At 37.5% G+C, this 23425-nt stretch overlaps 1 protein-coding gene across 1 annotated transcript in view; it reads right to left on the bottom strand.

The window, feature by feature from the left end:
• ME1 (malic enzyme 1) overlaps positions 1–23425 on the bottom strand; it is a 185590-nt gene that overhangs the window by 101956 nt on the left and 60209 nt on the right. The window contains exons 4-5 of the mRNA XM_074819678.1: positions 2375–2450; positions 930–1091 (exon numbers count right to left, since the gene is read on the bottom strand). Of these exons, the coding sequence (XP_074675779.1) occupies positions 930–1091; positions 2375–2450 (238 nt within the window). The remainder of the gene's footprint in view (positions 1–929; positions 1092–2374; positions 2451–23425) is intronic.

Genomic DNA, 23425 nt, shown 5'->3' with positions numbered 1-23425 from the left:
GTGTGTGTATAAAGCTGAAGATGCACACGCCCAACACAATAATGTAGAAGTCCCAGCTAGATTTACTGGTACAGGAATGCTTTATTTAGCTATAATACACATAAATCACTGATACATTTATCATGCATAGAGTTGTAACACTTGCATCATTTATAGTATAACATTTGTTTACTTCTGCTAAAGCATAATGATATTGATGGTGATATCTAATTTGACACCATTCAGTCACTAATTCGAGTATTCTTTCAGAAAAAAAGGAAGAACAGGGCCCAAGTAATTAACTAGTAATCCTTGGGAGATACTGGAAATATCAGAGCCAAATTTCAACAACTTTAAATCTCTGCACTTCACACAAATGGGAAGCCAAGTTAAAGAGGGTAAGGTCCACTTACTTGAAGCATTAGGACCTCATTTTGGGAAAATTCATAGCATTACAGTGCTATCTATAGCTAAAGTCAATGTACAACTGAAGTACGTAGACATGCATTCCCAGCACAGATCAGGCTATAGCTTCAAGCTGTTTACCAAAACAAGGGGCACAGTCAGAATTCACATCTGAAATCACTGCAGAGAAATTCTGCACCACAAGTGGAGAAAGAATGCTGTCTTAAACTGTATTTTTAACTTTATTGTCCCCCTCTTCTTGAGATCTAATTCCCCATACCACTCTTTAACATGTACAATGTATGTGACACTTTTACAGCCAACAGTGTCCTTATTTACTTGAGCCTTTCAAAACAGTCTACACTGTGCATAAGGATGGGTATATCTACACTGTGTATTAGGATGAGACTTTTTCCATAGGAATTTTCAGTTTGCACATAATCAAAGCTTGTATCATAACAAAGAAAACCAATTTTTTACAATTCAACTTTTATATATTTCCCTTCAAACAGCTAATACCCACTACACCTCAGAAAAGATTTTACCTCATTATCTGTTCCCACATCCAACATCACTGGTAGACACTCATGAGGTTTTACTCCTCCGCATGCCGTATAAAGTGCCAGTTTACCAACTGGGATGCCCATTCCATAACAGCCAAGATCTCCAAGACCAAGAATACGTTCTCCGTCTGTCACCACAATAGCCTAGAGGAAGAAATAAAAGCACTGTAAAAATCACTTCTTTGCTGTCATGTACTAAGTATTCCATTATCTTCTTACCATCATGTTTAATTTTCATGTAAAAATTCTAACAGGTACAAACAAATCAATAGTTTGTATTCTGACAGGCACAAACAAAATTCTAACAGGTACAAACAAAACAAGGCCAAGAATTGTTTTATTGTATTCCACTGTGGTTTCGTTACACTATTTTAGACTCTTCCTTCACTGTAAACGGGACATTCATATAAAACTTTTAAGAATACACAAGAGAAGTATTTAGTATTACATTACAAGGGAACTGACATTGTTCCCTTTTACATTTTTCTGTCAACAGTATGAAAACAGAATAGGAAGGCAAAGAAAGTTATCCACAAAAAAAGAAGAACCCCAGACTCCTGGGTTTTGTCATGGCTGTTTTTAGCAGAACCAGAGCCAGCCACTCCTGCTGGCCTTTGACAGAGCTGTCTACAGCCACCTGGTTCTTACCCTTCAAAGATTAATTTCTTCTTCCCTTGAGCAAATAACACACTCCATCATACTTATACATATGAGGAAGTATGTGTTTTCATTGATAGAAATACAGTAACTCAGTAAACCCCACAAAACTGTCTGCACTAAAAAGGGAGATTTTTCACAGTAAAGGACAATGTGCTCAGTATGGCAAGCGGCTGAAAACACAATAATTTCCTTGTCATGCTCTGTGACAAACCATTTCAGTTGGAAATCTAATATATTTTGTGAAAGAGTTCATCAGGTATCATATGTGGAGAACTATTAACCCAAATGCTAGAACGGGTTGCCAAGAGTTCTCGTGGGGACTCCACCCTTGGAGATACTCAAAACCCACAGGCTGGACACAGCCCTGAGTAACCTGCGCCCTGGCTGACTTCTCCAGAGGTGTCTTCCTACCTGTGGTGGTTTGACCTTGGCTAAATGCCAGGTACCCACCAAGTCACTCTATCACTTCCCCCCTCTTCCCCTCAACTGCTCTGTGATTCCCTGAACTGCTGAAAAAGTATTCAGGGTTTTTTTGATGCATAACATCCAATGTAATTGACCAATTAATCAGTAAAGGATGCCTATAGCTAAACAAGTAAGTGTTTAAAAGCCTCAAACTTTGGTTGTAACAGCATTGTTTCTATTTAAAAAATGAGCTAAGAAATCACTGAAATCTAATTGATACAAAGCTTATAAAAATAACTTAACCAAGTAACCTTGGGTGCAAAATAATGTCAGCTTTGTCATGCAACTACAACTGAATTTACCTTGATAATATTTTCTGGCCAGGATTCAAGCATTTTAGCGATGTGTCCCCGGTCATGGATAGTAATAAAAAGACCTCTGCAAAGAAAAAAAATACCTTTCATATAAACAGGCAATTAAATACTTCTGTAGAAATCAATTCAATAATAAATTAACTCTATGCAAATGTGTTTCTGACATACATGGATTAAGTTCAATAAGTGTTCAATTTTGTATGAAAGAGTAAATTAAATGTCTACATTTAGTGGAAGTCAGAGAACATGTAACTCAGTAAAGCTTCACTAAGCAGTGAGAACATGTAAAAGTCATTTCTGAAAATTGCTAAATTTGATTTTAAAGCTCAATGAGCACTTAATCTGCTCAAATGTGTTCATTAATTGTCCTAGACCACAAAAAAATGTGTTTATCATACAACAGTGATCACCAGTGCCCCAGCACCCCTAAACATTTGCAGACAAGAATAGGACAAAGTTTTAATCTATGAACAAAACCTGAAGTAAGGTCACTGAGGTGTTTAGAAAACAGTCTGCCTATTTAATTAGATTGCCCCTTTGACACCTGCAAAAGTGGGAAATTATCTTCTCTATATGAAAATCTCACTGATTTGAAAGCATGTAACACATCCTGCAGTGCTGAGCATGCCTGATTTTTACTTTGAAGAGTGTTTCTAAATTGGCCCTTAGTTCCACCAGTACAGAAGAGTATTAAAAAAAAAAAAAATCACAGAAAAGTGTAATTCTCATTTTATTTTTTATTTATTATAGAAGCAAAATTGATCTATTATCTTATCCTACTCTTCAGCATTTTATTCTTCATTTATTTTACTTGACATGCAGATATACAGCCAGGTCCACTCAGACTTAATTTAATTCCAGTTCTTATCTACTTCTCTCATGTGAGACAGTGGAAAAAAATTCCTCCACTAAATTCAATCTCTCAAAAAACATGTAGAAAACATCAATGAAGAGGTACATGCCAAAGATGCCTTCTTGTAATTAAACTGCATTAGTAAGTATAAGGAGTTATCTTCTGGAGTTATTCTAAAGCATTTCATCCACCTTTTATAAAAATTATGAAGCAAAAATTAGAGAAGGGCATTGAGAAATAATTTAAATCTAAGTCTTCTACAATATCTCTGCATTCATATAAGTGGGTCCATGCCCATGTGGGTCTAAATAAAACTAGTAACTCGGAAACACTTGTAAGATACGACTGCAAGTATTCCAAGTCAAGCAAAAGATTTCCCGCAGTATTAAAAAGTATATTAGTCAAGACACTAAAATGAGTCCAAACATTATATTTCATATGTTTATATACTTTGTACATATTAATTATATATGTTTATAGATAAATTATCATGTTATCTATGTTTTATATTGAGTTTTATATTTAATTTCATATTTGTCTTCATATTCTTCCCTTCTTTGATGTCAAAAATATACAACTGAAATTGTTTATTATTTTGGACAAAAGGCAGTGTAAGACACATTGCAATTAACCAAAGTATTTCTTAATCTTAAAGCTAATGATTCAGAAACAGAAAGTACAACCTCAAATAGCTAATTAAATGAAAACCAGCATGTTCTAAAAGAAAAATATATATGCACTGCATAAAGGAAAAAAATAATCAGCCATTTCTGGTTAGATATTTTTAACTGTTTAAATTTCATTTTATGCATTTCCCCCTAGAACTGGGAATTCTCTGATCCTGGCATTCCCAATTAATTCCCCTTCTGTGTCCATTTCCCAGGCTCAGAACAAATGCATTAAGCTGGATGATTATGTCTATCAATTGTTTCTTAATAAGAAACATCTGTCAGCAGATTAATTCCTCTACCTCAGTGGAAGCAACAGTCTTCATGGGCAGAAGGGTTAATATTTACAACACTTTTCAGAAGTTGTGGTATTTACAGCATACAAACATTTCTATTTGTGAGCCAGCTACCCAAAAAAAGATGGCCCTAACAGTGAAACATCGTAAAGCAGCAAAGCAAAATAAATGTGGATACTTCCTTTCTGAGGTATTGTACAAAGTCATTTTATAAAACACTGTGCAAACTGTTAAATCATAAAATATGGCTTATCAGAATTGCTAGCCTCAGAGACAGTCAGTTGTGAGAGACGAGTGTGCAAAAGGAAATGAAGAGTGCAGGAGGAAAGCTGTCTTGAGGCGTCACCCCTCTCCTTGTCCCCACCCTTCAATTTACATCAACCTTATAGATTCATGTTAAATGAAGCAAGATTTTGTATTGATTTTCCAAAGAGGCCAGTGTGGTTGAATGACCTCTTCCTTGCAAACTAGGGAGAGAGGTCTCCATGGAATAAATTCCCTATCAGAGGAAAATAATGGCAGGGTGGCTGCTCCAGGAGGAATTTTGTTAGAACGTTTGTAAAGACCTTTGAATAAGTATTGAGAGCGTATTTCAGAAACCTGTTCAAGCAGGATCACATTCAAACAATGGAAAGTAGGGGCTGAAGTGTAAACACAGTCATGTCAAAAGCATTTCACTCCCCTCCTTCTCCCCTTCCCTCCATTCTTTCTGTAGATTAGTAAGACATTTCTGGACACATTGGCCTGACTGAGAAGATACCCCTACATTTAACGGCACAGAATAAGAGATAAGAATCTTTTATTCTTTTATCTGGATCTGTTTACCTCACCCTTCTTTTATTTAGTTAAAGCACTTTTCTCCTTTAAGATGCCCTCCACAAGAAACTACACCAGGTTGCAAGAGGAACCCCAGCTTGCAACAGTGTGAGCCACAAGAATATTCAACCTACATTACTGGGACTGAACTTGCTGGCAATTCTACTTGCAGGCAACCACCAAAAGGTAGCGTTATGTATTTTTTCTTTTCCAAGAGGTCATGCTATGTCTTGGAAAAGCACCGACTGCATAAGTGGGATAGGGTGACACAAGCTGGGCTACCTAGCAGACATTATAGTTATTTTTTGGCTGTCATAGCACAGCCATGAGAAGAATCAAGAAAGAGGCAAGCTACACAACTTAAATTGGATTAAATTATATATGTATTTCAGTCCAGAGTCCCTTCCAAGTTGGTATTCTATAAATAAGATAGAATTATCCATTTGAGTATAACCTTAATAATAATAATAATAATTACTGTCATGTCAGTGATGCACACCCCACTCTGCTGGACGCAGAGCAAGAGACAGCCCATGTGATGTGCATCTGTCTGACACAGCACTTCAGGATGGGGCTGCTACAGCAGATGGGCAAGTAACACATTTCAGCACATGGAGAAAGAAGCAAGACATGGAAAAAAATTGCTTAAGGATAAGGTTCTGGGGGGAAAAAAAAGCGGAAAAATATGCAGCTTGTTTTTCAGCCTGCACGTATTCACATATCTAACAACAAGAGCATCTCACGGGGAAGTAGGATTAAGTTCTCCTGTATACACTTTCAGAGCATCCCAGGTTGGCAAGCTCACTGTAAAAGCAAGTGTAGGTTTTATGACATAGATTAGTCCTTTCTATTTGAACTGACATCTCAATTACACATACTATCTTTTCTTGCAAGGCAACAAATTGAGACCTACTGAGGCTTAAAAGGCCAGTCAGCAAAACTGTGACTTAAAACTGACTTGAAGCTTGCAGCAGCAGATTAGTCTTCAAATTAACGTGTTCATTTTGAACGTGGCACAAGGCAGATCTACGTGGAACTTGTCAGTGCATATACAGACGGGCTCATCTTCAGTCACTTTGGCCTCAGTTAGCCTTCAGCTCAGCACTGGTTTATACCAGTCTAGCCAAAGGGATCACTTCTACTTATGCCCACTTCAGACAGCCAGATGATGTATGAAACTACAGTGGAGGAGTAACTACGTCTCCTTTCTTCTTGTCACACCACCAGCAAGACCAGAACACTGAAGAGTGAGGGGGGAACCCATGTTAGGACTTCAGGATCCACTCAACAAAAGGTCAGTCTTGTTTGGGTCACTGAGCTCACTACATGGTAGCAGATTTTACCAGTTATGTGGAGGTCATTCTACATCACATAATTTGGCTCTGATTTATTAGAACTCTGATCTATGAGAATAAACTAAACAGAATTAAATGGAGTATTTGTTTATTATGCTTCAAGGAAGCAATGTTCCACCGGCAATGTATTTGTCTATTTTCTGTTAAAGAACAGTTTAGAAAAATGTGTCATAGTAACAGAATTATCCTTGCTTTCCTCTTATAATAACAGGAGGCAATCTAACATGTCTCAGAAAATGCCAAATATTTTTTAATTAAAAAGTTCAAACTTTTCTCACAACCCTACATGTTCAAAACTGTTGTTTGAATTATGAACTGTACATAGAATTATAGTAGAGGTGACTTCACTTTCCCAGGCAGTCTGAATCAACAAGATTCATAATACTACTAATAATAATCTCAGCGACAAGCCTCAGTTTATTTCTGAGCCTAGATTTTCCCGAACTCCTGCACTTTGCAAGAAAGAGGTAAATTACTTCCCTAGTCCCTGTTGAAATTCCCTTCTCTTTTTGTTAAGATCATGAAAAGTGGTACAATACAAACATTGTACTAGAAACTAAGAGTACCTATATCCCCCCCAAAGAACAATCTGCTCTTTTTTCACCAATAATAACATTTCCCATTGTAATTCTTCAATATGGTCTCCCATCATCATATAAAGTGTACTCAAACTTTTAATTACATCTTACCTTCCCAGGTTCCTTTGCATAGTAACATTTGTTCCAAGACCTCTGAGGCCTAATAAATACAACTGATGGACTGATTTAAGAAATGCAGCTGTTCACAGATTTATTTTTTCACCTTTCCCTCTGTACAGGGGTGAATTTCATTACTTTACAATGCAGAGGTATTTCTTTCAATAAATAAAATACTTGATGCTGAAACTGCAGCTGCTACTGACCTTCATCCTGAATTAATCAGCATTAAAGAAACCTGGGCTTTACATTTTCTAGATGTAGCATACTGAAACTGTCTTTAAACAGAAAAGTTTGTAAGAAGCAAACAAAGACTAAATAAAAAAACAATGTCAAAAATAGGACAGGAGCATTAAGAGAACAGTACATACTGTTAACACCCCTGAAAGCCTGGAGCTGTACATGAATAAGATATAGTTCATAAAACAGATAAGTACTAGCAGCATATGAAAGACAATGGAGAATAAGATGCTAACCCAGAAAAGACATAAAAGTTTATAAATATTACATGTTATTTCATGCTTGGCACATGGTTTCCTAAATGACTGATTACATATAGTTATTTTTTAGAAGAAGGTGACTTCAAGTATTCTGGAAGACAGATGTTAACACCTGCCAACTCCAGTTAGCTATACTTACAAGAATCATGGAAGGCTCATTAAAAATTTTTATAGCAACTCAAAAGCCCAATTTGGCACAGGAGTGTAGGAAAATAATTAAAATGGAGAAAAATTGAGTGTTCATAATCACTGTAAACAGGAAATGCTAATGTCAAGGGGTCTGAACAGTCAATCTTCAGCTATAGGAGCAAAGCAATATTTAGTCCTATTTCAAGACACCCTTCTGAAAATGCTGTTTCGTGGAACTCTTTATCCAGTGATGGCAGCCTGTGTAGCACTCTTTCACATGCCCAAGTCCATCAAAGCTGCTTATCAATCCCTGTTAGTAAATACAGTGCTTTAACAGTTACTACAGTTAAAAATAACATCTACATAGCAGAGACAAGTAAGTTCAGAGCACTTAAAGAACAGGACAGTCTACAACGTGAATTAGCCTTAAGAGCAGAAAATTGGTGAAACTAACCTGAAAGACAGCAGCTGTAAGTCTGGCATTTGAAAATATGACCTCAGGAATAAGGTGTCAGAAAAGAAAGGCTAGGGTTTGGAGGAGTAAAAAGCATATAACTCTAGTGACATAAAGATTCAGATGCTGTGGGATGTTTTAATATAGATGATAAAACATTATTTTAAAAAAATACTAATAATGATGATAGTAATTTAAAAAAAAAAAAAAAAAGACAACTGGTGTAGGTAGCTACTTAAGATTATAATTTTTCTTGTGCAAGTCTCAGCAAGCTGTAATGCCCCAGATGCTGCACATCCAAGAACAAAAGTAAATAACAGTATATACACTATGCTTAGGCCTGCCCAAGAGCTTTGAGCAGAGTCCATGACTCTGCCTTGCCTCTTTGGTGATAGACACTGTGTGCTTCGAAGAGCCTCATCCAGGTAGCACTACAGTCAGAAGAGCTGGTTAAACAACCCTTTTGGTTGCAGGAACTTCCAGATGGAATCCCTTTGCCCACACTTTGTTTTACTTCCAGCAACCTTAGTTGGCAAAATATCACAACCTAGTTTGACTGGGTGCATTTTCAAATACAGCCAGAGCTGCCCAGAGACCCAGCTTCAGGTCTCAGCACATTCCCTCTTCTACCCCATGTGGGAATAGAGAGGCAGGGAACCAACAGCTGCTGTTCAATAACTTGCAACACAGCGAGCCGTAACACTCCTGATCCATCTCCAGGCAAGGGACAGATCACACAGACATTGCCCCATCTGCCCTTCTGCATCTGAAACAGGCTTTGCATAGAGTATATAGTTTATAAATTGTAACATGACAAAGGCCGCACCTCGATTACTGTGTTCAGTTTTGGGCCCCTCACTACAAAAAGGACATTGAATTACTCGAGCGTGTCCAGAGAAGGGCAACGAAGCTGGTGAAGTGTCTGGAGCACATGTCGTACGAGGAGCGGCTGAGGGAACTGGGGTTGTTTAGTCTGGAGAAGAGGAGGCTGAGGGGAGACCTCATCGCCCTCTACAGCTACCTGAAAGGAGGTTGCAGAGAGCTGGGGATGAGTCTCCTTAACCAAGTAACAAGTGATAGGACAAGAGGTAATGGCCTCAAGTTGCACCAGGGAAGGTTTAGACTCGATATTAGGAAGCATTTCTTTACAGAATGGGTTGTTAGGCGTTGGAATGGGCTGCCCAGGGATGGGGACTCCACCGCTGACACAGCGCTGAGGGATATGGTGTAGTTGGGAACTGTCAATGTTAGGTTAATGGTTGGACTAGGTGATCTTCAAGGTCTTTTCCAACCAAGATGATTCTGTGATTCTGAACAGAGCTGGGGAGAGTAAAAAAAGAGACAAGTTGCCCATAGCGGTACAGACTGAAGGTAAATGAAAAAGGGAAAGAGAAAAAAACTGCACGTGGATGCTGTCCAATTACTTTTCTGCAGCAAGTCTGGACTCTCCCAGCCCTCTGAGAGCCTGATTCTTGCTACCAGAGCATGTAATCTCTTCACTGCTACTTTGAGTGTGTATAAAGACTTTTGCAAAAGGAACCTTTTTTGCTTGAATCATTCTGCTTTCAATTTGTGAGAATGACAACTGGGTAAATTCAGGCTCCTGAAATGAGCAAAGAAGTCAGACCTGTGTACAATAAAAAGCAACACAATGAAGTTAATTCCTCAACTGCTCTCATTCAACACAAAAAACATTACATTGTTAAAATAATCTGAGTAAAACATTACAAGCCTTACACAGCAAAACTTTAAAAACAATTCTATGTGGTACATAAAACAATTATAGCTTGTCGCTTCACTAGTAATCCAAAAGTCTCTACTTCATTTTGGAAACCATAACGTACACCTCAAAGTATTTCAGATGAGAATTAATACTTCATAGTAAAAGCAACATTTCATGGACTTGTCACTGCAGACTTTTTGCCTCAATTATATAAAATACTCATCATTCTCTATCTAGATAACACAGTTTTTTAATTAGTGCCTTGCCTCCTTTACTTAGAAAAGCAAACAGCACAGCATTTTGTGATCTAAATATTCAGACTGTAATGATGCATCCTGTTCATAGAGCAACAGAGTAGATCAAATCGTATCTTCTTTATATTCACTTCTTAAAACATGAAGTTGATTTAACTATATTCCTAAAGTATCATTCATCTAGACAATCAGCTTTTATGTATTGTTGCTTAACCACATAACGGCAGTTCAATGGGATGAGTTTGTTTGAAAAGGAAAAGGCAGACTTTGAGAAATACTGTGTTTTAAGAGCCAGAGCTGTGTTGCTCCAGAAGCTACTTAGATTCTTCTGACAGTTGCTCAATAAATAACTTAATTACTTACACTTGAATAGACCCAAATAGAACTATTTGAAGACTGTGAATGAGAGAATGGTTTACCAGAGACAGACCCATTCATTTTTAAGACAAAAAATAACCCACTGTTCTGCTTCAATAGCTATCATGTTTGTATTATTTTATGCTAATATTAACTGCATAAAGAACTATCAACAAACAACATCAACCATGTACCTATTGGGAATCTTGCAATGCTAATGGTGTTTTTTTAAAAATCCTTTTAAATGTTATTTAACTGTGAAGTACTCAAACAAGGGAGATCACTGTCCTATTTACTACAACTTGTGCTGCCCTGGCTCATTGGAACATGGAAAATTTCCAGTATTTAGACAATAGCGTCCTTTAAGCCAGTTTTCATTGACCTTTAAATCACCATTATTTGCTCTCAATAACGATTAACAAGGACAAAAGTGAAGACTTATTAAAAACGCTGCCTCTTACGGCATATCCTACTCAATTTCCACTTTAATGAAGAAGTCACTTCTGAAAGGAGACACTATCTTCCATTTGTAGAGCTGACCTTATCTGCTGAAAAGAAGCCAAGGAAACCGCTCAATTTATGTCACAGTGGCAGAGCAGTTCCTAATGCAAGGAGCTGCGGTGCTGAGGTAGCAAGTCAGAAGGCAGGCAGGCTGATGTGAAAGCATCCAGGTTAGATTTGTCATACAAGATTGCCAGCAAGCATCTGGGCACAGAGCAGAGCTGTTTCACCCAGGCTTGAGCTGTCTGTGTATGGCATTTGGCAATCTCTGAGACCCGCATCCCGAGGGTACAGAGATCACAGCATCTTTGAGGTTATCTGGGACCACTGGAGATCACCCAGTCCAAGCCCCCTTCCCAAGCAGGGTCAGCTAGAGCAGTTATTTTGCCTTGGCTTCCCCTGAGGTACAAATTTGGTACAGACTATGAATTTTCCCTAGCTTTCAGTAAGGAGTGTTAGCAGTAAAAAGAAAACAGCTGCTCTAGCGTAGTTTGCTGTTCCTAAGATCAAATGCTTTTTGGATGGTGCTCCACCCCAAACATATGCAGAAACCTATTCCTGCTTTCAGTGGAAACTGGATCAGCAGATAGCGATTGAAAGTAAGTCTCCAGTATTTTAGCACATAAAGGTGGGCATAACACTCTGAAAAAGTACAGATGTTAATTCACCACCTGCACATTTTAAGATAAACTCAAACTATTTAATCTTAGGACAAAATCAAACAAGCTTTCACATCACAAGCATTACTTGGAGCGAGAGGAGTAACAAAGAGACAGCAAAGAAGTTATTGGAGCCATTTTTAAATCCTTACAAAATGGACATTTTCTTCCTCAGAAACTTTTAATAGAACTGAATATAGCTATAGCATGAGTATTGTGCCCTACAATTAGTAAAATAGTAGAAGAGATTAAAAATAATGCAGTTTGAGTTGAAAAGCAAGCAATTATTCAATCTCAGTTATTTCATAGACTATTCTCCTATCATTCACAGAAATTTACATTCAAATCATTTTCTGCTTAAATTTTAATTTTAGTATTTGACTCAGTTACAAACTTCTTATTCAGACAAAAAAAAAAAAAGATAGGCTTGAGTTTATTGCCTACTAGAGCATGCAACGTCTTCCTCAAGATCTCACAGTGATCTCTCAGAGCATCATCTGAGGGAGAAGTATGAAGTCTTGCTAAAGCAAAATAATCCATATGATTGGATTCTCATACATCCATGGTGTTTTTAGCATTCCTGCAAGTTGTTTGTTGCAGTGATTAATATGGCTGGCTTATGTGTGCCTTAACTCACCATTATACAGGGTAAGGGCAAGCACACCGCAGAGATACCTGCAGGAAACACCTGAGAGAGAGACACAGCTGGAGGCACAAAGGGTACCTGCGCTGGTGTTCAAAAACCACTTGGGTCTGAAATCAAGTGCTATTTTAAACAGATGAGTCCATCAACACCGACCAAACTGCCTAAGTGCAGCACTGATCGCAGGATCAGGTGCCAGGAAGAGAGTGGGAAGATCCCAGCAAAGTCTGTACGCATCCACCTCCTGTTCTGCCCCTGTCCTGTTTTGGGCCTCCAACCTTCCTCATGCAAGACCCTGGGCTCAGCCTTGCTGGACCTGAGCCACCACTGAATGGCCTGGAAACCGAAAGTACTGCAAAACGGGATTCTGAGGAGAGAGAAGAGAGTTCCCATCAGACGTTATTTTGTTCAGCCTCCCACGCCCCGGGAGTGCAAGCCCTGGCACACTGGGGCACTCTCACCTGATTCGAAGGAGGTGAGGGCATACGCATCCACACACACCCTCCTTGCTCATGTTTTCAGCCAGCTGCTCACCTGCTTCTACATTACCCATATCTTGGCCGCAAGAAAAAAATATAAATTTTCAGTTTATTGTGATAAATAATGGGAAAATTGAGCAAGATGTACAGCTTGAAGCTTTTAGATAGCTATTTGCACAAAGGATGAGCATTTGAAAGCAAAACATTTGTTATAAAAAGGTGATAAAATTAATTTTCAAATAAACACTGTGATGTGTTGAATTATAACCATTTTCTTTCTACGGGAATCAGCAACATGGAAAGAACAGGCATTTACTTCTCATCCTAAACAAAATGTGTCCACCTCTTAAAATGGCATTTAAATGGCATCTGTTAAATGTTCACTAACTACAAAACCTATTCCACTGGTGCATGACATTCTTCTGTTGTTCTGCCATCATAATCAACAAGGTGGGCTTTGATGGCCACTGGGAAACACAAGAAGCTTTAACAGCAGATAGGAAATTCAACAAAAGTTTCTCTGCTAACAAGTAATCTTATCACAGAACTGACTTCTCATGTTAGCGATTTTTTTTTCACCACTTGAAAATATAAGATTATTGTTTATAAATTCACATGCAAAATATATAAACCATTGTCTAGTGACAATGAGACTAGTTTTGCATTAAACTTAAATTTCAATTATTGAGAATATCGAATTATTCTCACCATAAGAAGCTAGTCATTATAATTATTTTAATTGCTATTTTGTTCATTTCCCTTTTGTTCTTATTTTAGTGGTTTGGATCATTGAATAGCTTGATAATGTCATTTGATAAATTCCTTACAAACTTGAAAACTGAAGTAGCTTTAATGATAATGTTTTAATTAGGCTATACATATCCATAAAAACTTTCTAAAAACTAGAACTAAGCCTGACTACATTCCAAACCAAACAAAAATGTTTGACTTATTGAGACACTCATCTTTAAAAAGCATATAACAACAGAAATCTCCTAGAGTCTTAGTTAAAATCTGAATAATTTTTAAACACAGATCTTAAACAGGTTAGCTTTAGAGAATTCATTGGAATGTTACAAGAACTGACCAAAATACAGATCAATTTAGTTTGAACTCCAAAAAAATGCTGTGGTAGTAGGTCCTTAGCATAAGAAGGGTTCCGCTGTACATCCATCATACACACCTTATTTTTCTGTTCTTTTCGCCTCTCAATTTTAACCAATTTGTTACTGTATCTATAGCAAAGCTATAAAAATTTCCATCATTTGACATCCATAATTTCTATTTTCAAAAATATAAGCCTTAAAAATAGAAAAATGCAAACAACCTGATCAGCAGCACTATTTCTGCTCTTATTTCCTGTTAAATTTACAACATGCATGAATGCATGAGACAGACAAAAGTTTTAGGACTGTCTCCAACAACAGCTTTTAACATGGGAAAAAGTTGCTGGTCCAGCTCTATCTCAGACAGAGAAACTGAGAGGCATACATGATTATTTTTAAGACTGTTATCTGATGTTAACAAAGTTCCAACACACCAGTTCTTCTCTGAAATTCGCTCATGAAAAAAGTGAGTATTTAAATTTTACCAGCAAAACCCAGGAAATATATATTTATATTGTCTATATAATGTGTATTAATTATAGGGAATTTAATATATTTAAGAATAAACTAGTGATTTTCTGACTCAATTAAAAACTAGTAGAAGCCTTTATTGTACAATTTGAGAAAAAAATTATACTAGATGGAACCCTAAGGTAACATTTTAAGCATTAAACATCTGGAATGTATCTGGCCCACTGTAATAAAAATTAACCTCAACCATTAGAGGCAAATGGTCTTGTACTTTCCGTCCTTTTTATATAAATTCAGTCATGACCCCATCTAAAGTTTTGCATTTCATAAAGTCAGTATCAACATTTTAGGGAAAAATGCAGCTTGCAATTATACTGGCTAACACAAATGGCTATTATTACTAGCCTTTACTATATACCTACATGAAACAAAGCAGCACAGGATACAGAATGGACACAGAGAGGAGTCATGGAAGCAATCTTAATGGGTGATGAAGGTATTCAAAAAGCATATCTAGCAGTCACAGAAGAAGTGTTTCTAAAATGTTATTTGTGAGCTTCCTACCTGTTCAAGGGACTTGAAGGCTAAAGTCCAATGTAAAAAAGAGGCATAGGCTTTTCCGAGGATATTGCCATTGAAAGTCTATAGGCCATCTTTCAAATATAACATTTGTTTCACTCTAAAGCTTGAACACAATGTACCAACCACGCATGAATATACAATCATCCTCAAGAAGAATCTCATTTCAGTGCGTGCACTGGAGTATTTTTACATCCTATGGGAAGCTGCAAACTCAAAATAGAAATATGTACATTGCTTGCACAAACGGAAACAGGTCAGAATTGAAATCTTTGGAGATATGCTATTTATTTGATAATCATAAATCCCCCATACTCATATTCTACTTATTCATGAAAAAAACATTAATTCAACAGAAAACAAACTGTGTTCTGTGTTTTCATTTTCAGAAGCAAACATCACATGTCATGTTTAAGGAGCTATTTCTGGATGGCAAAGGAAAACTCAAAGACACAGTGTTGCCTAAAACAGGCAGCATGAACAACCTGCCACTCAACATACAGTGCAGCAAACCTGTACATTTGTATGTGCTTATGATAAATCTAAAGAACTCCAGAAGGTAAGTTAAAACAAACGAAAAAATACCCACTAATATAAGAAAGCTGCCATAATACACTGAACTTCTGTAAACAGAAATGTGCTGCTGTGTCTCTGTAAGCTACATTGGAGCTTCATCTCAGCAACAGTAAGCTGCTCCCTTAGATGGAACACTCCACCAAAAAGCCCAAAACAGTAGTTCATTTCCTTATTCTAGAGTACACTAAAAAAATTTTGTCAGGTCTCCTAAATTCCCTTTCTCCTTAAGACTGAACGGAAATTCAAGTTAAATGTAGTTGCTTTGGGAACAAAGAGGCAAAAATGAAAACTGGCTTTTGACCATCTTTGTGCCAAAGGCATAGCTTCTCATTCAGCACAAACTGAAGCTTGCTTTCCTTTTTTTGTATTTCTCAGTAAATGGTTCCCTGGAGTCCATCCCATATTTCTGCCAGTTTATTTATGCCTTCCTTATCAATGTCTGCCTCTGGCTAGAAGTCCTTGCTTTTCTTACAAGAATTATTTGCTTAGTTTGGTTCATATGCATTCTTACTGTTTTGTCTATTTGATCCCAGCAATCTCTTGTACACTTACAGGTGTTTCTAAAAAAAACCTGGTTTTCCTGCAGGTGATTTAATCACTTAATAGTTATTAGCAGAAGAAGGTCCTTATACAATGCAGAATTGACTTGAAATGCCATCACTTAACTCAGACAGCAGTGGTCAAGATGACAGATGCCTCGCCAACCTTTCTTCACCCAACTGCAAATTACACTACGTTAATAATGCTACTCTGTGACAGATTTGGTAAAGTTACTATGACCTGGTCTTTTTATGTTTGTTTTAAGTTTATTATAATTCACACTGCTGACACTTTTTATTGATCAACACACATAAGAAAGCAGTTGTATAAAGCTATAAAACTTTGCTAAAAAGGATGAAAATGCCATGCAAGAAATAAAAATGTTCATTTCTATCCCAAAACTTTTGTCTCTTGCCTTTTTCAGAAGCCTCATATCATCAGCATACAGCTGTCTCAAATGCAGTGTGTAAAAATCTCCCAGACTAAAAGCATCTAGCCATAAATATAGAGAAACACAAGATATATTAAAACACACAATCATCCCATTGTTATGCTCTTAAAGGCTGAAAATCCTTACGTGTTCTCTTCACATTCAATTTTCCATTTTAAGACCTGACTATCCTATCTATTTAGAAAGCTTCTAGTCAGAGACAGAAAACTATGATCATGGAATATTCAAGCTACTACAAAGTTAGAGTGATTTCACTGAGGTTCTTCCTTCCTCTTTTGGACCTCATCAACTACAGTTACAGGAATAACTGGGTTTTTTTTAAAAAAGCTACTATATCTTGTATGGGGAATGCAACAGTGAGACAACGTTGGACTGCTGAGTAATGAGACTATTTTGAACAGAGAAGCTGCTGAATGTGTAAGCAGGGGATTTGGGTGGTGCCAAAGGACGTGCAACAAATGTACAGAAAATGAGAGCTGGAGAAATTCCAGTGTAAGCACACCCCTAAAGGAAAATATCCTCTGGGCATGGGCTGGGATATATACTGAATGAGCTAATAAAGCATTGTAATGTTTCTAAGTCACTGGTGTCTCATCTGAAATGCTACTGGTACCTCATTTTGCAACATCAGGAGATAGCAATGGGAATTACTGGGGACTTGGAAAAAACTCTCTGCATAAAAAGAGAGAGTAGGACTCCTCTATCTCTATTAAGATCCTAATATTTAAAAAAAAAAAAAAAGCCAAAACACCACTAAATGCTTATCAGTCACCTGTAACAGTTCTTTTCTATATGCTCCTGTTGCCCACGCATACAGCCCTACTGCTGGTAATACCTATTTGTAATACAACATGCCATACCAGTTCTTTTTTATCCCACTGATATCTGGAACTAAGCCCTTGCCCTTCCACAGCATAGCCCTAGGAAGGGAGAAAAAAGCACACACTTTTTTCCTAGTACTTCCCAAGAAATGAATTGCAAGTTGAAATAGCACATGGAAGGGCGAGAGGATAGCCTGTGAGTGCACACATTTCACAGCTCTGAGCAGCTAACAGCTACAGAAAAGCAGCAGGTCTTCTTCCTTTAAGTGCTCCTCCATATGTAAATGCACCCTACTAGGAGGGTTTCAGAATAGGTGCTTTTATAAAAGCTGAAGAACTGCCATCCAAAATGCAAACAACTCTGTATCTTCTCAGCAACAGCAAGTTCAACATAAATGTTAAATCACCATTAGCACCAGTGTCCAGTATAGAAACACTCAGCAAAGTCACAGCTGCTGCTTGAGAACCATCAGCTGACTCCAGTTGTGCAGTGAATGACACTTATCGACAGAAACTGATTTCCTTTTAACTACTTCATAGCATCTGTGCAATTGCTTTCCCCCTCTTTGAGAGTCCCTTATATGTCTCAGCACACCTCAAGATATGTCTGCTAAAAGGACCTTTTATTGTCAGTCTAAAAGCATGCCTGACATTGAAGGTGTGCACAACAGCCTCAATAAACAAGTTGTGGCTTCTCCTCCATTCCTAACCTCTTTTCACCAAAAAACAGACCATTTATTCTCCATAGATAAAGTAGTTTCTAACTTTACAGTTTCTGGCGGTATTTGGCTGCACTGAAAGATTTACCTCACCTCCTGCAGCAATTCAGTTGCATTGCTCTAGAGAGAAACTAGGAGTAAACTAGCAGTAACTAGGAGTAAACTAGCAGGAGCTAGGAGTAAACTAGCATATATGTCATAGGTACTGATACGGTGGCCAGAGCCCTGGAACAAAATACACGGCAACTGAGACTGACAGCAGAAACATATTTATCATTACTAAGTATGCTCCTAAAGATTAAAATGAATCTGTTCTTGCCCTGAAAGCCACCCCAAATGTGCAAGTTTGAGACACTTTGGTGCAAAGCTGACATCAATACACTGAAGATCACTAAATGCAAACATGTTCAAATCTCTGAGACAAGGGATTCAGATCTTAAAACCAAAATTATCACCTGTTTTATGCTGGAGCCACCAGCATCAGTGCTGTGTCTCGCTTTACTTTGAGCACTGTCTTAGAGGATCTGACATTACTAGGATCATCCCCAAAGGAATTCACACTCTCTGGGTAAGAGAATCTGAAAATTCAAGTTCCTGTTCCAAAGGTTGATCAGACACCTGAAAAAATCTTGGACCATCCTGTTTGTTCATGTGGCACAAGCTGTCACTTGTCTGTATGGTCCTAAATGAGTGCTAGGGTAGTGCAGAATTTCAGTCCAGAGGAATGGATACAATAAGCAAACTATTGACAACTGCAGGCCATAATTTCAGGGCTGTCCAAAGACCCCCAGTCCAGAAGGGAGGCAACTATATCACTTTGCACAAGAGGTAAAGATGAAGTGTAACATCCATTTGCAGACATTGCGTGGGATTTGATAGTCTGTCCTTGAAAAGGCATTGAACTAAGGAAAGTTATGGCTCTCTTACTGAAGCAGGTGACTACTTCAATAGATTTGCAAGGTTCAAAGGTTTGCTTTGGGAGCCAAATGATGTTGACAATCAGGGAGCTGTTTAAATCTGTCAGGTTGACGGAGGATGTTTCATCAGGGGAAAATTTTGGTAGATAAATATTGCTTGAAGAGAGTAGGACAGAGCCAGCGAGTAGACCTCTCCTGTACTGTACTACCTGATACTTTAGTGTAGCTCACAAGTCTTTGGTCAAGTTGAGGTATGAAAACTAAATAAAATCTCTGCCCTTAAAATCCATTTCATTAAAGAATGTAGTACTTCAGGAAATCTGGAAGCCTGTAACCAGAAGGCAGTATCATGGGCTGGTGTAGCGTCAAAATCTCTCTAAAAATTCAGGAAAAAAGGAAGACATTGCTTCTCTCCCACAGTAACGTGGCTGTATATTGGTACAAGTCCTAATTATTGATATGAAATTATAACTTGCCAAAAGAATATCGCTATTTTAAAAATGCAATGATATAGTTTATTTGTTGAAAAGGCTATAGCCTACCTTTTACGTGGTGTTGGCATTAGAGAGTCAGAGTAAAGACATTTCACTTGGGATCATGTACTTTCTGTACAGTCTTTTGCACGTAGATCCACAAGATGACTGTTTCAATAAACCAAACGAGGAGGGTCTAATAAGCACTGCATTAATAACTGTCACACAAACTGTGGTGAAAAGCATCAGTAAGAACTGTCTTTGTTTCAGAGGAATTTCTCAGTAGGATGCACAGTGAGGAAGATAATTATCATATGCCAAAACACATAGAAGTGTAAGTTCTCATTGGCTCAGAGTGCAGTGAGCCCTTGAAAAGATAAATTTGAGTCCTCCAAATTTATGGAGGAGGGAGAACTTTCTATTCTAACCTCACAAGAGATAGTAGAAATGTGTAAAAAATAACAGTACAAACCAAATGAGGACAAGGATCCCCTGGAAATATCCAGAACTGTGTGAAGGAAATGGACAAGGAAACAGAGAGACAGGCATGGCCAGTACTTTAATTTTGGCAATCTTGCACAAAAGATGTCTGTAGAAGAGCTCTGAGCCTTGCTAGCTGTCTTCCTCAGAAGACTGTTCTAAGAGGGGAAAGAAATGACCAAACATTGACTGCTGCCAAACATTTTGAGAATCATGTTTTGAGTAGGGATGGCCTCATTTCCTCCTGCTCACAGCCCAGATGTACTCCCTCCAGAAAAAACAGAGCAATGCACCAAGAGGTACGAACTTGAGTCTGAAAGCCAGAAATTCCATGCTTGTGATGTGTGTTAGGACAAAGCTTTTATGAGCATGATGAAAAGCCCCTAGAAGGTTACCTGCATAAGAAATCATGTATGCAGCTCATGAGAGTAGGAAGAGGCTAATAATAGGTAAAGCTCCAACTCAGACAAGACTAAATGAAAGAATAGCTCAAAGCAGGTCTTCTGTAAATACCATCCCCTTTCACTAATGCTGTAGGTAACACCTACATGCAAGCACCAAGAACATACAAAAAATAACACCACATGGAGGACATTATATTTCATAATGTTAGGTCAGGCCTACGCATTCTCAGTTTAGCATGGGCTAAGCATTCATTACTTTATTCTAGGGTGCAAGTATAATAAAAAGAGAAAAATTCATGCTATAAGTAAATGGTGAAGCCTATTGCCAGAAGTCATGAATTTAACACAGTTCACAAGAGAGACCAGATGACTACACACATATAACCTAAAGAATACCCTAATGTTTTCAAAAATCAAGACATAACTTTTTTTTTAATTCAACTATTTCCTAGAATGAGAAATTGGCTTAACATTTATAGAGCACTCTAAGACCAAATTGAGGCCAACTGCCATCTTCTGTGCAAGATTCTCACACCTTCCCCTACAGCAGCATTACTAGCTGCTGACAGACAAAGTTGAATACACCTTCAGCACAATCCAGCATAGTGTATTTGTAGAAGACAGTCTATGAGAAGAGAGGAATTCAACACTCTCACACTGTGCCAATTCTCCTTTTCCAACTTTTCAGAGCAGGGCAAATGTTATGTTATGAGAATCTATTAGCTTTACTTTCTAGCCGAGGAAGCAACAGCATGCTACGCTAAGTTTTAGCTTGATGAAGGTAACAGAAGCAGATCAGAATCATCCCAAAGAGCAGAATTACTGGGTGTCATGAGATGTCATGGTGCTTGAATTCAGTGGAAAGGCTATACAAAAAACAAAGACAAAAAGCTGCCTGGAAAGTGTCAATCATTGTCATCTTCACAAAAGACAAAAGTGAAAATTACAAACCAACATATATTTCAAAAGTGCTTGGTGGGGACTGCAACTGCCCTCATCACCAGGCTTTTGAAGTCAGTAAGAGAAAGATTCTCTACAATTAGAATGATTATGCTAATTCTCTGTAGTAATGTTACAGAATAACTTCCACCTGAGCCATGTTGTTAATACACACAATCCACACTAGTGCCTGCTTCAGAATGAAACTCCAACAGGGTATTTTCAATGAAGCACTTTGCTGTATTTTATGTCTTTTTTGCAACACATTTTGATTTCAGACATTGCCCTAACAACCAAGCCCTTACAAGAGCTCACATGAGAAACCCCTGCACTTTCTTTTTTTCCCTTCCAGATGAAAATTCTGCATAGTTTCCAGAGAAAAAATACTAGGAAGAATAACTGAAACTATTGCTTTGTTCTATCTTTTAATATAATTTTCTGTTACACAATAATAATTTTTAACTAAATGAAGATACTAAGATAATTACCCATCGCAACAATCAGATTAATAAATTCTCTAAATATATATATATATGTTTTGCCTGGGAAAAAACACGCAGATGTACTGAAAAAATCAAAGGGGGCAGTTATAGTGGTGAAGAAGTTAGGTCAAATGAATACAGACCTTCTGGTCTCAACCAAGAAAATAACACGTGATCTGAGGGTGAGACAGATAGTCACAAAGAAGCACCAGGAACTGAACTTTCTTGGCTCATGTGATCCAGGAGTACTTGACAAGTTTTTGGCCTCCTCTAAGTCAGATCTGGTTTCTCAAGAGACATGGATGTCAAAGACATCCAATGGAATTAAGAAAAAGCTAAACCCAGAATCCAATGAAAGTCTCATTAAAAACCACCAAAAAAGTTATGAAATGAACCACAGTGCTGGCAACAGACAGCAACTTCTGCCGTCAGGGTCTAATATTATGTAAGTTCTGTCACAGGAAATAAATATTTCCCTATTCTCTAATTCATTTTCTTTATAAAAAAGTGATGCTGTTTTGCAGCTGACAATCTCAATATGTAAACATTACTATGTCAACAAAAAAAGAACTTACACTTGCAGTACTTGCATTCACCACGGTGCATCTGAACCACTGTAAAGTAGATGCATACAATAAATGTAAATAAATCCATTCCCTTTGCAAAATATGAGGAAAGGAACTGATCTCAAATTTGTATATGCTGAGTCAGTCACACTTCAATGAGGATGCAATCTGGTATAATATCAGAACTTGCAAACTGAATATTTACCATGATAAATTGCCTTCTGAAAAGCTGGTACTAAAGACTGTTAGTAACATTCCAAGTGCTCTCTAAAAATACTAAAAGAGCTAAACCAAACACATTTTTAAAATAAGTATTAAAAGTAAATTCAAAATGTAATCTTCTTAGACTTGGGGTGAATAAGAGACCTCTAGACATGCTATGTCTAGTCATTTGTGAGGAAGGAAAACAAGAAAAAAAAGAGTTGAAAGAGTTATTGCAGAAGAAAACTTTTGTGAGAACAGTTTGCTGAACAAGATCTGCTTCTATGTGTTTTTAAAAAAAAAAAGAAAAAATAGCTTCAAAGCTAAGGCTGACATACTTTGCCTTTTTAAGAGATTGCATCTGTATGTTCAATCTGCAGCATCAGATTCAATGTAGCTGCTTTAAAAATGACTGCTAGTCAGCTTGACAGCGTGTGACTGCATTGGGAAGTTATTTCAGAGGAACTTTGCCATGCCTGCGTGGCTGCAGTAGTTACCAGGGCTTTCTCTGTTCATATTCTGTTTCAAATGGCTTTTCCTTCTAGGAATGGAAATACATAAACAGTCACCTAACATTTTAACAACATCCAAAGTCTTCACCATAGCAATACTTGGCAATTTTTCCAACCCTCTCTGAATGCTGAGTTTACACAAGAACCTTAAACTCCTGGGTGTTCTCTACACGATGTAAAAAGTTGATTTTGGATTCTTATAGGAAATTTCCATTGAGCTTTCCCATATTTCTTCTTCTTGGGTGAATAAAGCAACTGAAAGAACTGTTATATTTCAGAAATACATTTACAGAAATAGATTGTTTCTTGGTAAGTCAGCAAAAGTTGTCATATGTATGTACACGCTCTGTGCAACTGAATACTTTTTTATTTTAAGAATTTATTTTTAAATGATGGATAGAAACTCTGCATCAAAAAGTG

This window comes from Strix aluco, chromosome 3 (assembly GCF_031877795.1).
Source record: "Strix aluco isolate bStrAlu1 chromosome 3, bStrAlu1.hap1, whole genome shotgun sequence".
Taxonomy (NCBI): domain Eukaryota; kingdom Metazoa; phylum Chordata; class Aves; order Strigiformes; family Strigidae; genus Strix; species Strix aluco.
The sequence above is the reverse complement of the archived record's forward strand: the minus strand, read 5'-3'. Positions and strand labels throughout refer to the sequence as shown.